Source organism: Ascaphus truei, chromosome 5, assembly GCF_040206685.1.
Source record: "Ascaphus truei isolate aAscTru1 chromosome 5, aAscTru1.hap1, whole genome shotgun sequence".
Taxonomy (NCBI): Eukaryota; Metazoa; Chordata; class Amphibia; order Anura; family Ascaphidae; genus Ascaphus; species Ascaphus truei.
This window is the reverse complement of record NC_134487.1, coordinates 291,957,364-291,975,383: the sequence shown is the minus strand read 5'-3', so window position 1 is coordinate 291,975,383 and position 18,020 is coordinate 291,957,364. Positions and strand designations below refer to the sequence as shown.

At 46.0% G+C, this 18,020-nt stretch overlaps 1 protein-coding gene across 3 annotated transcripts in view; it reads right to left on the bottom strand.

Moving 5' to 3' along the window:
• Nucleotides 1–18,020, bottom strand: part of DENND2A (DENN domain containing 2A) — a 109,048-nt gene that overhangs the window by 30,148 nt on the left and 60,880 nt on the right. For 2 of the 3 annotated variants that reach the window (XM_075602654.1, XM_075602657.1), the window contains exons 3-9: nucleotides 12,875–14,023; nucleotides 6,399–6,526; nucleotides 4,822–4,940; nucleotides 4,081–4,278; nucleotides 3,349–3,442; nucleotides 1,991–2,041; nucleotides 477–664 (exon numbers count right to left, since the gene is read on the bottom strand). In XM_075602654.1, the coding sequence (XP_075458769.1) occupies nucleotides 477–664; nucleotides 1,991–2,041; nucleotides 3,349–3,442; nucleotides 4,081–4,278; nucleotides 4,822–4,940; nucleotides 6,399–6,526; nucleotides 12,875–14,023 (1,927 nt within the window). The remainder of the gene's footprint in view (nucleotides 1–476; nucleotides 665–1,990; nucleotides 2,042–3,348; nucleotides 3,443–4,080; nucleotides 4,279–4,821; nucleotides 4,941–6,398; nucleotides 6,527–12,874; nucleotides 14,024–18,020) is intronic. The other variant, XM_075602655.1, reaches the window with a different exon arrangement.

Genomic DNA, 18,020 nt, shown 5'->3' with positions numbered 1-18,020 from the left:
AAGAGAGAGAAAACAAGGCTGACGAAGAAAGACAAAGATGACATTTTTAGGGCTCAATTTCATGTCATTTCCCAGAATCCCTGGCTGCAGTGGAAGCATTGTATGCTGGGAAATAACGGGGAAAGGCGGGGATGCAGACCTGTCTCAGACGTGCGACTGTGCTCAGAAGTGGCATTTTTATTTGCTTTTTAAATTTTACAAAAGCCGATTAGGGAAAAATTCCCAAGTGCTGGGACATCGCCCCATAGCTAACGGTAACTCCTATTCAAGTCATTGCCAATTAATGTTGGATCTGCTCTTGGGATTTTCAGCGACGGTGTTAATACTTTTCCTCCAAAAACCAGCTATTTTTGTGATCTTTAAAAAAATATATATTTTTTTTAAAAAGGACTGAAAGTGACTTGGTGAACTTTTGTATGAAATGAACGGAGAGTTAATTGCCCGTTTCTGCACACTAGAATCTCGGAGAATCCTACCTTGATGGGGAACTGCTGGGTCACCTCCGGGACGTACACACTTCCAGCTGGCTTCTTATGGAGCGCGACTACCACAAAGTACTCAAACAGCTGTCTCTCCTGATACTCAATCAGGTCTCGCTCCAGAGTATGATACCTCGGAGTCAGGCTCATCCGGGACTTCACATTCACCAGGCGCTGGCTGTGAGCTAGAGACAGATGGAAGCAGCGGTGGGATATTTCAGTGGCTCCTCGTTATCAACCATTGGAAATGGAAGAGTTCCCTGGTCTGTTTCCCATGTTGGTTAACATTAAAGGAGCTGGATTGTTGATTTAAAGACATGCAACTCCTTTTCCCCCATTATATGTCCTCACAGTGCTAAAGAGATGTTCTGCTGTCCCAGGGGAGGCACGGTATGCAGCACGAAAACGATTTATTTATAAACTGGTTTTACCAGGAAATTAAAAACGTTTGAGAGTTACCTCTCGTTTCCAAGTATGTCCTGAACATATCGTGATATCCTTACTGGGATTCAGCCATCTTGGATTTGTGATTTCATGTGGGATACTTAAGTACATTGATTAATAACCAAAGGGACTTCTGCTTCTTTTGGAAAAAACTCAACCCAACCACTTCATTCATTTTTTGTTTTACTCCGCAGCACTGAGGGAGATTCCAGGTTTGTGCCATTCTAGAAGAAGCAGGAGCCAGCGTAGCTTGTGATGCCTTTCTATTCTCGTCAGCTTCCCTGTTATAAATAACAGCATAAGCCAAAGATGGCTGCCTCCTTAAAAATATATCATTCTATAGATTTCCTATAGTATATATACAATGTATATAGTATACTATAATACTGTATATAGTACTACAGTACACACACAAAACATTTCCAAAAGGAAACAAAAAACTGAAACAACTGAAACGTGAGCAGGACTCACTACTCACAAAGGAGCCTTCAGTTCAGATTTGTAGTACAGGCAGGTAAATACAGGCATACCCTGGTTTAAGGACACTCACTTTAAGTACACTCGCGAGTAAGTACATATCGCCCAATAGGCAAACGGCAGCTCACGCATGCGCCAGTCAGCACGTCCTGAACAGCAATACCGGCTCCCTACCTGTACCGAAGCTGTGCGCAAGCGGGGAGACTATAGAGCCTGACACAAATGCATTATTTACATCAGTTATGCACGTATATGACGATTGCCGTACAGTACATGCATCGATAAGTGGGAAAAGGTAGTGCTTCACTTTAAGTACATTTTCGCTTTACATACATGCTCCGGTCCCATTGCGTACGTTAATGCGGGGTATGCCTGTATGGTACAATTACATTATTATCACAGTGAGAGAGAGGCAGAGGGTTCTGGGTAATCATCTTGACGTGTACAGGGCAACTTGAACTTTATTAAACGAATTGTCCTAATTCTACATTGATTTGACTTGATGGCAACACATATTCTTGGTAGCTTTATGGAAGAAAAATGGAATTACAATTGTGCGAAAGAAAAGGATGGACAGAATCGAGGTGTACCTTTCAGTTTCTCCTCCGTGTCACTGTCCGACTCACTGTTCTCATCTGTAACTGGGACAGAGGGAGAGAAAATTAGAGAGTAGAGAAGAGTGAAGGCTGGATAAGTGCAGGGGGTATTCTCATCAAGACAGGCAACTGGAACCAGATTGAATATACAAGATTTCGGAGCTCTGTCTGCACGCAGACAAAGACGTCAAAGCCATTGTTTCGTACGGACAATGAAATAATTGCTACTCAGTGTCCCCATGTTGATATGATATTAGGCACCGTTTGGTCACTAGTCTGGGTACGATGTAAATAATACAGAATTACCATGACCAACAACTACAAATTGCATGATCGTACTGTGGCATTACTGTGCAATACACACAACTTTAATGTAGACCTTTCATTGGTGGAGTATCTGCAATTATTAGAATATGTGAATTACTACTTAATGACACACACTCGCTTTCGGTAATGCATTTAAATAAGGTTTGGGTAGAAGTTGTGGTATAGCGGTTGAGGCGCTTTATGCGAATCTTTGCTTGGACCTTGAAGATATTCCTTTCTTCACTAAAACGGACATACATATCACGGCTTATTATTTCTAAACAGTGAACTTGAAGAGGACGTCTTAGTGGTGCTTTCTGACCATGTTTGGGGCATGTCCCGGTCCCTGCACCACGGGCACCAAGACGCGGAAATGAGGCTCAATCACAAATACAGTGTAATCCTGGTCAGAAAATATGGTGCAATCCTGATCAACCCAATGGGGGGTGGGGGAGGGGGGAGTATTAAACACCCCAAAACTACATAAAATCTGATTAATCAGGTAAATGTCATTTGAAGCAGATGTTTAAATGAACGCAAACTGGCAGAGGGTCCCGCACGCCGGCGGAGACTCGGTAGCGGCGAAATTTCCGCGGTCAAATGTCCGATTCCACTCCTCCGTAGGGGGCGCCGGTGGCAGCTCCGCAGGTTTAACGTTCCCGCGTCACGCGGGCCAACAGGAAGACGCAAGGGATGACATCATGGCTCCTTGTTGGCCCGCATGTTGCGGGAGCTTTAAATCCACCATTTAGATAGCCCCACAGCCGCTACACGCAATCCGTACAGGGAGGTATATATCTCAGGAACAACGGGGGTCTCTGGAACTGAGATGATCACAGTTCAGCTCCAGAGACCCCCTGCTTCAAATCTATTACAATGTAAAAAGGGAAGCAGGATTGCTGCTGTAATGCGTTTGGAACGTCTCTGGGATTCCCCGAGAGCAATTTCCTACCGCCCTTCTCGTAGCGCGATCCTACACTGCAGGAGGCGTCAATGCATGCACAGGAGAGGGAAGGCAAAGGGACCCCCAGACTGTCCCCCCATACCTCGTCCTGAGTTATTCTCTGTGGACTGCGACAACCTCTTGACTCTTTTCTTCCCTCGTCGGGCCTCAAAAATGGCATTTATTTTCATCACCAGCTGTTTTTGGCAAAAAAAACCAAGAGAAATATGTTGCTATAAATTTGTTACAGCATAACGAGCGATTCAGGGAAACCCGTGGGGCTTACAGGGAGGCTAAAAGAATACAGCGGATATACGAGGAAGAAGACCTGGGTGGGCAACTCCAGTCCTCAAGGGCCACCAACAGGTCAGGTTTTGAGGATATCCCTGTTTCAGCACAGGTGGCTCAATCAGTGGCTCAGTCAAAGACTGGGAAACTGATTGACTCACCTGTGCTGAAGCAGGGATATCCTGCATACCTGACCTGTTGGTGGCCCTTGAGGACTGAAGTTGCCCATCCCCGAAGTAGACCAACGTTGTCATTTCAGATCCCTTCAACACTTCCACTACTTCGTTTCTCTTTAATCCTGCCCATCACTTGTCGTTTCGCCCGGAAGCCGTGACAAAGAAAACAGGGTTAGCCGAACAATTTTTTTTTTTTTTTTTTAAATGAGAACCCAGGGATTTAGCAAGGAATCTCAACGTGCTGCAGCCTTTTGGATACTTGCTGTGTAGCAAATAACAGCAAAAATGTAAAGATGGTCGACTCTCAAGTACTACAACAACCGTTGCAGAGCGGACGATTTGTAGGGACCGGCGGAGTGAAGTAAAATTACCCTTGGGATTTTTCTCCGCCTGCGTCCGTTCTGTGGGTCTCCCGAACTGAAGAAAGCATCGTCGGGGCTGCTGGGAGAGGAGGGGGGGCTGAGCTTACTGGGGGAAGCCACCCCATCCCGTCCCAGCTTCCTCAGGTCCAGCAGCTTGAAGCTGCGACGTTCTGAATTCTGCCTGAAGAATGTGGGCTTTGGGGGCAGCTGGAGAGACAAGAGGGGAAGAAAGCACAGAGGTCTGTAAAGAGAGGCGCATAGCAAAGAACTTCGCTTCCCATTGTTATCTAGGGTAATAATAATAATAATAAATGTTACATTCTCAGAATAGGTGTTACATTGATGCAAGACATTACATTGTTATAATAAATGTTAATGTTATGTGTTACATTCTTAAAATTAGGGTTACATTATAATTAGGAGGGACTTTTTCCGCTAAGTGGTGTTACATTGTTAAAACATTGTTCTAAGCCTGACATTATTATAGGAAGGGTTATATTGATATGTGTCGCATTAATATGTAACAAATAAAAACCCCACTAGTGAGCACATTTATACGTCTCAAACAGGTTCACAACCCTGCCTTTCCCCATTATCTCTTGGCATACAACGTAGCCAGGGATTCTGGGTAATGACATGCAAATGATCACTCACAGTGTGTTATTACTTAGAGAACTATGGTTACATTGTTGCGACATACCACATAGCCCAGTGTACCAGACCTACTCCCGACGAGGACAGCCCACGTACCTTGGTTGGTGTTCCCGGGATTGAGGCAGGGGGACTGGGGAAGGGAGGAACACATTTCTTTCCAAGACAGCGTCCGCCTGCCTCTATGTCCTCGTAGGGATTTTCTTTGGAAGGGGTGTCTGCAAAACAGGACCCAAAAGCTGAAGCGGCGCTGGGCAGAAGTGACAAGGAGCTGTATAGCAGGCACTGGCAGTAATTCCAGGGCGGGGATCAGACACAATACTCCCCCGTCCACTTTTATCTTTTTAATTATACCCCCTCTGTTTTCTATTAGAAAGTCTTCTTCCTAGTGATGGGGAAAAATTCAGCTCAAATCAAATAAATAGGGCTTCAATCTTCTCCAGAGCGGGGAAAGCGCACACAGTATATTAAAGCAGCAAATCCCGCCCAGTTTAAATTGATCTTGTAACAAAATTGAAACCGGGAAGTTCCTCTGGAGCAGAACTCCTTCCGATCCCCAAGATACTGGGCCGGTAACTGGTCAACTTCCTGCTTTCTTTTTTTTTTTTAAACATGGCACCGACAGTCCTCCAATAGGAGGCCACAACGTGACATGAACAAGTCTTATCAGAAAAGATCAAGGTTAGGCCGCGCCTATATTGCCGCCGATGGCGACACGACGGGTGATGTCACCCGTCGCAAGTTATATTTCGTCGGGCGGCGGCGTCACGGGTTTCCGGACATTTGATTGGTTCAAGGGCCGTCACATGAGGCGACAGCCCTTGAAAAATCAAAATTTGCCGGCTACCAGTTTTCACGACGGCGATGTCGCTCCGTCGCATTGTCGCCATTGCGCGCACACGGCGGCGGCAATGCATTTGTTTTCGGGTGACGTCGCGTCGCCAGCACTATAAGCACGGCCTAAGACACAAAGAGCCGTATTCGACGCCGAAGCGGATGTTCAGGCCGTTTAAGGGATTTTCAGCCGAAGCTGGCGTGAACGGCCACGTCGGTCTTTAAGGAATCAGCCTCTACATCTGAGCATCTTTGTGACGTCAGCAAGGAAAATAGCTCCATGCTGTCTGCTGGGGTGGAGCAGGTTGGAATAGACGGCACAGTCTTCCATGCGGACACTACTGCAGGCTTTGGGCCTTTGTAAATAAACATTGTACAGCAAATAATAATCCCACTTGTGAGCACATTCACATGTCTCAGACAGGTCTGCAACCCCGCCTTTCCCCATTATCTCTTAGCATACCATTCTTCCACTGCAGCCAGGGATTCTGGGTAATGACATGCACATGAGCACTTGGTGTCACCTTTTGCTTCGAATCTATTTTAACATGGGACCCCCTATAAGCTTGCTGCATTGCCTAGCCTGGGTTATAGAAGTGCAAAGCCAGTAACCCTACTCACAGGTAGCTCTTTCGACCACTTGGGCCTCACCAGCATGAGGCTGGTTATACTGGCTCTGCAATGTGAAGGTGGGATAGGTTTCAACCATAAATGGAGCCCAGGTGTCATGTGATTGCGGTGGGTCCGGTGGCACTCGGTATAAAGGTTAAACTAGTGATGTCCAACGTTATAGACCACCCAGTACCTATAGTGGGTTTTCTGCAGCCACCTGGATTTCTTACCTAGGATGTCTTCGTAGACGTTTTCTTCGGATAAAGTGCGTGTGAGGGCCAGTTTGGTCTGCGCATACCAGTCAACTCGGCCGTTCTCTGAAGAAGACTGGAGCAGATCCTCAAATTCATACGACTTCCTGATGTTCAAAACCAGGAAGAGAAAGATCTTTAACCATTAGGCTTTGGAGGTGAAGTAGAACAAAAAGGAAGCGAAGAGAAGACCCAAGGACAAAAAAAGAAAGAAGAAGTAAGAATCTGTCACTTGTGAAAGGCAGCGAAATACAGCGGTAAGGAGTGAAATGTGAGAGGTGGTGGAGTGTTTACGTCTGTTGTACGGACATAGACCTCTGGCCTTGTTGTAAGGGATAGAATGGCACGGTAACAAAGTAACCATGAGACAGAGGAGGCAGACAGTCGGCTAAGGCAGTGGCTACATTGTAATACACGATGCTTAAGGAGGATGTAAGGATACAGAAATAGATCTCATCAATCCTTAGCATAACCTGACCAGCAGCCAGTCTTCAAATGGTGCAGTCCCTCCAAGTCAGAGTGGCCAACCCCAGTCCTCAAGGGCCACCAACGGGTCAGGTTTTAAGGATATACCGGATACGGCACAGGTGGCTCTGATTGCTCCACCTGTGCTGAAGCAGGGATATCCTTAAAACCTGACATGTTGGTGGCCTTTCAACCCTGGCGCTGACCGCCCTTAGATTAACCCCTTCAGCATCAGAAGGCCAGCAATGCAGACTCCTCCAGCAACACAGAAGTGAAACAGATAGACAACTTTCACAACAACAACAAAAAAGACGGGCGTTTCATGACATTTCCCCCCCAAATGCTTTGGAGGGCTTTACTCATCTTTACCTCATTTCTTTAGCGATACCACTGGGGATATCTTTCATCCAGAGGCACATGAATAAACCACACCAGCAAATAAAGGAGGAGAAGAAGTATCTGATAACCTCTGGTTAACACGGAGCCCAATAGAAGAACACAACTAAAAACAAGGACATTTTCAAAGAAACTCAATGTGTAGCATTTCCAGTTTCAGCGTTACTGGAAAGCTTGTTACAGTGATTTGAACTTCAGAAAGGTCTGGCTGAAATGTATATATACAGACTCCTTTTCCCATAGATATTAAAGCAGCAATACTACATCCCCTCTTCTATTTCATTCGTTTTTGTATATGTAAAGCATGTGACAATGTATCATTCTACATTCTTACCTAAGCTGGCAAATACATGTTTGGTGCTCCTGTTATAAATCCTGATTGTGTGCCTAACTAATGGCCCTTTAGTTTCAATCAATCCTTCAGTCAGTGTAACTCGTTAGCTACAATGTATCCGTATATTACTAAGGTAACATTATCTATTGTTACAGTTTGCAGCTCAAACTGCTGGGAACACTGGCAACAAATTATCCCAAACAGAAGAGTGTTGTAAAGATCTTGCACGGCAGGGAAAGGGTGCAGAGATCAGCTGCATTGTAAGGAACCCCAACACTCTCTAATAGCGCGCCTGAGATCAGATGCATTGTAAGGAACCCCAACCCTCTCTAATAGCGCGTTTGAGATCAGATGCATTGTAAGGAACCCCAACCCTCTCTAATAGTGCGTCTGAGATCAGATGCATTGTAAGGAACCCCAACCCTCTCTAATAGTGCGTCTGAGATCAGATGCATTGTAAATTCTTCTGTATTTGGTACAATTTTCAAATTACCTGGAAATTACAGGGAACCCTTTAGGGATGTTCGGGGAGCACTGGTTGAAAAACACTGCTATAGAAATCAAAGGATGCTTTAAAACTCATTAAAAATGACATTAAGAGTGGAATAAAAAGCAAAAACAAAAAACAGTTCCGATTATCTAATACTACAAAACTGATTTATTAAAAAAAACAAACAAAAAACAACCCCACAGAAAATGTCATGTTTAGCAGCTTTCTGAAGCAGGAGGTCTCCGGAGCTGAAATGTTCCGGGGACCGGCCAGATCCCGATATACATACACTAGTGCCGGCTGTTAACACGGGCCAATAGGAAGCTGATGATGTCGCAGCTTCCTATTTGCCAGCGTAACACGGGAGATTTAAACCACTATTTTGTTTTGTGGCGCTACATTTACAGGTATGGATCCCGGGAAACCAGGGGGTCCCCTCCGCTACAATGAAATAGTTTCAGCTCCGGAGGCTTCCTGCTTCCTACCAATATAAAAACAAAAACAATGGGGGGGGGGGGAGACATGGAATGAATAGGGAGGATGGGGGGGCGTGAGGGGGCGCTGTTTTCTGTGAAAGGATGCCCGTGCTTCCTATAAATATACCAATCAATAATTGCTGCAAACTATTTATTTTTCTTCAAAGATTTCTTTACACTACTGTACAATAGAAAGCCTCATTTCACTTCTGAATCACTCCAGATTACACACACACACACACACACACACACACACACACACACACACACACACACACACACACACACACACACACACACACACACACACACACACACACACACACACACACACACACACACACACACATTTTATTTTCTAAGTTCCTGGGTGAGATGAAAAGGAGACAAATCTTTTTAAAGATTAAATCTATAAAAGGTTTTCATTTTTTTTTAACAGCTATAGGAGGCTGCGGCCCGTACTTACTAAACGGTGCTGTGATACATTATCACTGATTCACTTTAATGGGCTGTAATGTGTCTTATGGACTAGCAGCACTCAGTAAGTATGGGCTCTTCCCAATGCCTAGGAGGGATTTTACCAACTGTACTACCAATAAATAAACAAATGAGAACAGGTTTATTGGGATTCTAACACCTTTTAATGCCAAGAGAGGACAGCAACTGCGGGGTCCTCTAGCAGCAAAAGGGTTAATTCTACCCAGCAGGAGCTTAGAAAAGTTTCCGTGGCGTTGCCAATTTTCCAAGTGCATGCCAGTGTATTTCCCTTTGATGCATTGACCCCGTCAGCGCCGGAAGCAGCAGAAACACATTGCTTTTCCAGTGCAATGCAGCTCTCTTTGGCCCTGAAGGGGTTACAGGTCTGGCCAGTAGCATCAAAGCATGTCAGGATAATCTGGTATCAGAATGATGTTTACATGTAATGTGAGGCCCAGTCTGTGTCTTGCACTCCAGGGAACAAAAATAAACCCACAAAAACTTCCTTCCTGGTGGGTTTAAGGCTGTGGATGAAGAGGATCGCTGGAGATCTCCGTGAGCTTTGTTTGAAAGTCTGTGGCCTCGATTTCCTAAAGTCACGTGGCTGCCAAACTGGTGCAAAACCAGTGCAAAAAAAAACAGGACCAGATTCATCAAAGAAAACAAATCCTATACATTCCTGATCCTTTACACAACAATCTCAGTTAATTGCCTTTCCAGGCTAAAGTGGTCTAGGGCCATACTGTATATAGTATGTATATACCAGTGATTCCCAAACCGGGGATCCGCGGAGCACACCCAGGGGTTCCGCCTGGCCGGCCGCACTCACTGCTGCCCCGGCTCTCCCCCCTCCGCTCTCCTCCTCCCCCCTCCGCTCCTCCTCCCTCCTAGGAGCGCGCGTGCAGTCGTCGCTGCCTCCTGCCTGTGAGCTGAGCACAGAGGGTGATCTGTGGTGTCGGCTTCTTCTGTAACTTTTCATGTGAGCTACGGGAGGTGGGGGAGGGGGGTGCTGTTTCTTCTGCTCAACGTTGCTTGTGTGACAGTGTGTGTGACAGTGTGTGTGTGACACAGTGTGTGTGTGGGGAAGGGGGGGAGAGAGAGGGGTGAGAGGAGAGAGAAGGAGGGGGAGAGGTAGAGGGAGAAAGGAAGTGCAGAAAGAAGGGGAGGGGAGAGAGGGAGAGGAGAGTGGAGAAGGGGGGAGAGGAGAGAGAAGGAGAATGGAGAAGGGGGGATAGAGGAGAGAGAAGGAGAGTGGAGAAGGGGGGAGAGGAGAGAGAAGGAGAGGAGAGAGGAGGAGAGGAGGGAGAGAAGGGGAGAGAGGAGGGAAGGGGGAGGGGGGAGAAGGAGGGACAAGAGAGAGGTACAGGAGCGAGAAGGAGGGAGAAAGGAAGAGGATAGGAGGGAGAGGAGAGAGAAGGAGGGAGAAAGGTAGAGGAGAGAGAAGGGGGAGAGAGAGATCGATTGATCAGTGGGGGATGATGTGAGATGCAGGGAGGGGGGATGTTTAAACCAAAATCATTACAAAATATATACACATTGTTTATTCAAAAGTATGAGTTAATTATTATGTATTACCCCCACTGCTTTACACGTCTATTTTGTGATTTACCCCTGTCGAACATGTGTCATCCAGATAGGGGTTCCCCGAAATTTTACAAAATACTTAAAGGGTTCCTCCAAACAAAAAAGGTTGGGAATCACTGGTATATACTGTATGTATATATAGGATGTATAGGATTTTTTCCCTTGATAATTCTGGTGCAATGTTTTTGCACCTGGGAAACTTGAGCAAATAACTTGTAGGAGGTACAAGAAACGTCAACTTCAGCTCCTACCCAACGCCTTTCACACTTCAGCTCCTACCCAACGCCTTTCAAACTTCAGCAGAGGGTCTCCTACCCCTCATATGATAAAATGTATTGAATATTTAGCCAATCAAGGTATAAAAAGATTACAGGGGCTATATATTAGCATGGCGCAGTTTGCTCCATAAGGCATTAATTTGCGCCGGTGGCGGATGTATCAAGCTTGTGATCTTGTTTCTTATATTTGGAGAAGGTCTCTAATGTTGCGCTTATACAGCCAGCGACGCGACCGATGACGTCACCCGTCGCGACGAGTTGTATTTGGAAGTTTAGGCGACGTTGCTGGATGACGTCATAAAAGGGCAGGGCAGAGGCATGGAGAAGCTCCCGTTTGGCCGCAAGGGGAGACCATCGCCGGAAAAAAAATCAAATATCAGTGACTACCAGATTTCTGGTAGCACTGTCGCTCCGTCACTTTGTGGCCGTCGCGTGCACTATAAACGCACACGACGGCGACAATGCATTTGTTTTGACGCGACGTGACGTAGCTTCACCGTCGCCACAAGTGCAGCCTAAGGCGTTGAAGTCAACACTACCACCGACCTGGCCGGTTTCATTGGCGCCAGGCGGAACCAAAACTGTACCAGTTGTAGGCGCAAATGTGAAACATCGCATTTTAATATTGTGCGCTGACCGTCTTCCCCCAAAACTCCTCCAAGAAGCCCTCCCCAAATGACTCACTAGCACACCAGGAGCACCATTGTCGCAAAGCACCTTGGAACATTGATGCAAAGTGACACAGAATCAAGATAATGCAATTTATGGCCTGGTTTGGGGGTAATGCTACAATTTGCACGGCTTCATATATACAATATGGCCCTATACCACGTTAGCCCGGAGAGGAGATTGACTGAGATAATTGTGTAAAGGATCAGGAATGGCACGGAAAAGAAAAACGAATAAAGAAGTGATGTTCACGAATTCACATATAATGCACTAAAATTAACAGGCGCATCCAATTATCTATCTAAATTTAAAAAAAAAAAAACAGCACACACCCAACTTGTGGAACACGTTAACGTGGAACTTATTAGCATTGCATTTGAGAACAGGAAATAGGATAGGTAGTTTTAAGATTAGACGTATTCATTGAGGGAATGTCCATAATTGGTGGTTAGTAAGATAGACACACACATGCAATCTCAGTACAGTACACGTGAAGAGGTTTTGAATGCTCAGTAAACCATAGTTTCATGTATGAAGAACTCCAACGTAAGTTCCCAAAAAAGGTTTCACAGCCTACAGCAAATGATCCCTTCTAATAGACCTGTAAAGCTACTAGAACCTTAAACTAGTTTTACAGGGGGCCACAAGTCTCTTCTTCAGATGTTTTGTTAAAAACGTGCGAGGTCTCAAAATCTTCTGTTCCAACTACATTTATGGAGTACTCTCTCATGCTGGTATGTTATAAAGCAAGAAACTATAATATTTGGGATTTAACTGGTTCTTCTCTATGCTCGTCAAGAACATACGCAAATCAAGAAAACTGCATGATGAGCTGATGACCATCAAGAGGTAATTAGATTAAATTGTAAGTTGTCTATAGGGCTAGGACACAATCACATACTGAATATGGAAAAAATCTAGGGAATGTACTGTAACAAAATGGGTAGACGGCATGGGTCAAGTGGTCCTTATTTGCTCTTAACTTGTATGCTTCTATAAAATAAAGTCTGTCCACCAACGCATGAGATTTATACCGGTCCTTCCTTCAGGACAACAGTTGGTAAGTTATGGGATGGGTAAACCATTGGTGCTATGAGTGTAAAAGTTACTATGTTACTGTAGTTCTATAACATTAATATCACATTATCGGTCATCAATGTCTATCTAGCATTTTCCCATTTATTGACCTTGTATTTCCTAGTTTACCCAATGTTTACATTTCTACAGTGCCAACTACAGCACCAGTGCAACATATGAATAAATACTACTACTACTAAGAAGAATACCTATGGTCTCCATTATTTTTGTGCTTGCTGTTCCAGAGTCTTCTGCTCACAGCTGCAGGTGGTGGAGATGTGGGGAGTGGAGGAGGAGGTATACAAGGAAGAGGAGGCAAGTTCCTATTCACTTTTCGCAGTCCGGTAGACCGACCCCAGCCCACCTCCCCCTCCCCTTCATGTCGGAAAGTCCTTCTGGGTTTAGGTAGTGGGTTGATGGGCAGCTTCTTTTCAGGGGCACCAGGTTCTGTGTATACATTCTCTGCATTGCTCTCTCCTCTAGACACTTTGGGCTCTCCCACCATGCCAAAGATGGGCTCAGTGTTTTCAGAGTCCGAACCCCATTTCGGCTTTGACCCCAATCTGTTCTCCTGGCTCTCTGTAGAGGTTTGAACATCCTCTTCCGACTTCTCCATCAGACAGTGTGGGGAGTAATAGGTCCCTGGTAACTGTGGGTGTGCCTCTGCAGGTCCTTCCTTCAAGGACCGCTCAAACCGTTTCACTTGACTCAACACTGACGGCTGGTCTTTCTTGCTGCTTGTGGTCAGTTCTTGGAGTTTATCCGTGCTTGGATCAGCCTCTTTCTCTGTTCGTTTCTCAGTTCTGGAAGAGTCTCTCTTTTCAATCTCTTTGCTCTCCATTTCCCAGCTCAACATCCTTTTAATGCTCCCTTTCTGCCGGGTCTTTCCATCGCCAACCACCTTCTCTGGCAATGACTCACCGGAGTCCTGCCTCTTCACCTGCGCTCCCTCCTTTCGGTTGAGGACAGGGGATTGCGCCTCCCTCTTCCCTTCCCACTGAGAAATCTTATCCTTGATACTAGAAGTCTTTTTCAGTGTGACCTTATGGGGTGATGGGAATTTATGGGGGCTTCCTAGCTGCTTCTTGAGTATCTGGCTGGATTCCTTCACATTAAGTTCCATGACAGGGTCATTGATGATCATTTTGTGGCTGAGCATGTTCTGCTGTAGACCCTCTGTGTCGGGCTCCCCTGGCAGGTTCTCCAGGGGTCTGAGGGGGCTTTTCTCCAGGGATGCACCTTGATTATATTTCACAGGGACGAATGTATTTTCTGCTCGACTCTCACCAGGAAAATCAACCCAATGGTTTCCAAGCTTTTTCACAGACACAGAATTCTCTTTACCTGCAAGCTTCACCCTGGGAAGCAAAGACAACAAATCCATGGGTTAATCTCAAAGTGGCAACGTTGGATGCTGTTGGGTATGATTAAGTCTTTACTTTTAACATTTGTAATAACGTTAACAAAAACTTCCTGGAAGAAGCATTTACTCCATACTTAGCCTAGTGTGAGAAGGAGATGGGCAGACACTGTGCCTGTACAAGGTATTACTCACCACATGTATACATCCACAGGCGCAGACATGCATTCACTGGTGCATGGATACATACACAGACGCAGGCATGCATTCACGCATCAATACACCGATTCATGCACGCAGTCATAGATATATACACATGCGCATACATAGATACATAAATATCTTGATAAGACGGAGCAGTCTGACTCTGCAGCCTCCGCTCCGCGCACACCCACCGCCTCCTTCACACGCACACAGCCTCCGTCACGCGCACGCAGCCTCTGTCACGTACACACACTGCCGCCGTCACGCACACAGCAACCTTCTGGATCTACCCAACATTTCAGGGTCTCATGGACATTCTAGGAGATGGGGACAGTCTGTCCTGTGGCCCCCCAGATATATCGGACTGAAATTGTTAGCTTCTTTAGCAGTGTAAAATATGGCTGTATTTCTTTCTTATCGGATGTAATAGTTTTGCTCTGTATCGATTGCTTGCATATAATGCCAGTCAACATTTTACAATAAAAATGTGGCAGATAACACCTTATTTATAATAACATTTATATAGTGCCTTTATCCAGGGCGCAGTATATTAGTTAGTAAAACAGTGGTGGGGTTATATATGGAACATTTCATGCGATGAGCATAGAGTAATTGTTAAGATGACTTTGTGGTAGGCAGGGTTGGGAACATTATGGTCCGACTATGGGTTAGGTGCATTGAGAGCTTGCTTGGTTGGTGGGCAGGGGTGGGAACATTATGGTCGGGCTATGGGTTAGGTGCATTGAGAGCTTGCTTGGTTGGTGGGCAGGGGTGGGAACATTAAGGTCCGACTATGGGTTAGGAGCATTGGGAGCTTGCTTGGTTGGTGGGCAGGGGTGGGAACATTACGGTCCGACTATGGGTTAGGTGCATTGAGAGCTTGCTTGGTTGGTGGGCAGGGGTGGGAACATTACGGTCCGACTGTGGGTTAGGTGCATTGAGAGCTTGCTTGGTTAGTGGGAAGGGGTTGGGTTCAGGTCTCTGGATTTAATCTAGTCTGTGGCATGGTGATGGGTCCGACAGTGGGAGATAGTGGAGGTGGTTGGATCGAAAAGGTGGGTGACTTTGCAGGGACTTTAATAAGGTTTAGGAAGGGGTGAGGGAAGGGGAGATCATGGGCGTTGGGGAGGGTGGGCATGGGATAGGAGGTTAATGGGGGTACAAGGAATGTGATAGAGAAGAAATTAGTTTTGGGTTGGCTTCTAAAGATAGTTAGGGAGGGGGCAGATTGGATGTGGTGGAGAAGCTTGTTCACTGTATGGGAGCGAATAAGGCAAATGATTGGAATTGAGAGGAGGCACGGGGCTGGGGGAGTGATGGCAGTGATAGTCAGGGAGCGAACAGGACGGGAACGGTGTAGCGAGAAATGAGTGCTGCAAGGTAAGGGCGGGGGGGGAGGGGAGGAGAGGGAGACCATGGAGAGATTTGTAGACCACAGTGGGCAGAGCGTGGGAGATTGAGGTGTATGGGCTGCAGCGGTTTGAATTTGTTGAGATTTGAGGGGTATGGAGGAGTAGATGGATGAAGATGAGGGAGTGGATGAGACGTTTGGCCGAGGAGAGAGAAATGAGTTGACACATTTTCTTATGTTGTATAGGTGTTAACAACAGGTGGTAGTGATGAAGGAGATATGTTGGGTGAAGAGGAGTGAAGGGTCAAAGGTGACTCCAAGGTTGTGAGCAGAAGGAAAGGGGGAGATGGTGAGGGAGGAGATGGTGGGGATTGGGGAGGATGGGTGGGAGGAGTAAGCAACAAAGTAGAGGACTTAAGTCTTAGCTAAGTTGATTTGTACGAAGTGGGAGGAAATGGTAGAAAAGCAGGCAGAGATACGGGTGGAAAGTTTGGGTGAGAACAGTGGGAAGGAGAAGTAGATTTGGATGTCATCTGCAAAACAAAATTGAGGTTGAATCCATAGAAGGAGATGAGGTCAAAGAGGGGGACCGTGTAGAAGGAAAAGAGGAGAGGACCAAGGACGGAACTTGGAGGCTGGTGACGATGAATTGTTGAAGGTGACGGAGAACGAGTGATGGGAGAGGTAGGATGAGAGCCATGTGATGGCAGTGTCAGTAATGCGAACATTGGTGAGGGTGGAGATGAAAGTGCAATGATCGACAGTGTCAAAGGCTGAAGAGAAGTCGAGGAGCATGAGGATGGAGGAGAGTTTGGAGAGGCGAGCTTGGGAGAGAAAGTTCTGGATGGTGAGGAGGGCAGTGTCAGAAGACTGAGGGACAGAAGCCAGACTGGACAATGCGAAGGAGGGAATGGGAGTGGATGAAGGTGGAGAGTTGGTTGTGAATGATGCGCTCGAGGAGTTTGGAGAAGTGAGATAGGCGAACGTTGGAGGGAAGGGTAGGGTTGCGAGATTTCTTTTAAGAGAAGGGATGACCACAGCAGTTTAAGGAGTCTGGGTATTGTCAGGATAGAGATAGGTTCAAGAAAGAGGAGAGGTAGGGGAGGAGGAGCGGGTGTAGAGGAAGGAGGAGGGCGCGTGGAAACCCCTACGCTGCCAGAGTGGCAAAGCAATGAACTGCTTGCAGCAAAAGGGTTAATGAGTACTTCAAATATTCATTTACATCACATCCCGCAATTTGGATCAGAAAGAGGAAGAGCCGTTTACACTGGAAAAATCTATGTAGTGTGAATGATACTTTGAACAGTAGTTAAAATATACTTTGAAACTCCATGCGAGTCAGTGTAAAAAAGGAATAAATACCCAGCCAAGCCCCACGGCTCAGAGAAAGCCGAGTCAGCGTTTCTGGTGCAAATCTGCAGAGCAACGAAGGGAAAGCTAAACCCTCACTTGGTGAGGTCGAAAAACCACAAGCCACAGCCGAGGTCGAGGATCTCAGTGGAATTTAACCGTAACCGGGCTGTACGGGCGCAGATAGTTATCTGCTCTATTTCACAGGCACTGTCCATATAGGACACAAGTCTGCTAACCAACTCTTTAATCAACTGAGGGATCAGGACCCCACCCTAGTTCTGTATTCTCATATATAGAGACCAAGAGAGTTATTCAGGAGACTCCGATAGTCCGATTGAGGTCGTATTGTATGGAAACTCCCATTGAAGTCAAATCTATTTGGCTTCATTAAACTAATCTAATCATGCTAAAGGCAAAGATTCGTTCGGCCGAATTTGGAAACGAGTTACAAATTGCATTTCTAAAGGGGCCCCTGAAGAGGAAAGTGTGTCGTGAATTGTTTTCTTTACCCTTTGCCCACCCTGTCCTTATCAGAGAGCCAACAAAGCTAGATAAGGGGGGAGAAGACAAGGGGGGCGAAGAGGTGGGGTGGGGGGCGGAGGAGAAGAAGAGGTGGGAGGGAAGAAGTGGGGTGGGAGGAGAAGAGTTTTTTTTTTGCCTTTGTAATTACTTGTTGAACACACAGCGACATCAGACAAAAGGGAGTAGCCGGGGGAAATCAAAGCCCCCCCAAGTCTCCGCTCACCGTGTTTATAAATTAACTATCAGATTTTGTATTAAAAAAAAATAATAATAAAAGCTAAATCACCCACATGTGACCCCTTAAACGTGTTGTGCTATTGGTTCATTTTGGTCCTAGGGAGGACGGCTGCAATTATGTAGCAGACATCTACTTAAGCGTGCGAGAAGACGTCTTCGCCGCATATTAAATACTATGGGTTCCACTGGCGGTATTATCAGGCGCTGGCCGTACGATACGGTTCCAGGAAGAAGCCAGAGAACGCAGAAAGAAAACTTTACATTTCCCAACTTCAACAAATAAGCTTAAATTTGCAATGAAAAATAACACCAAATATGTCAAAATAAA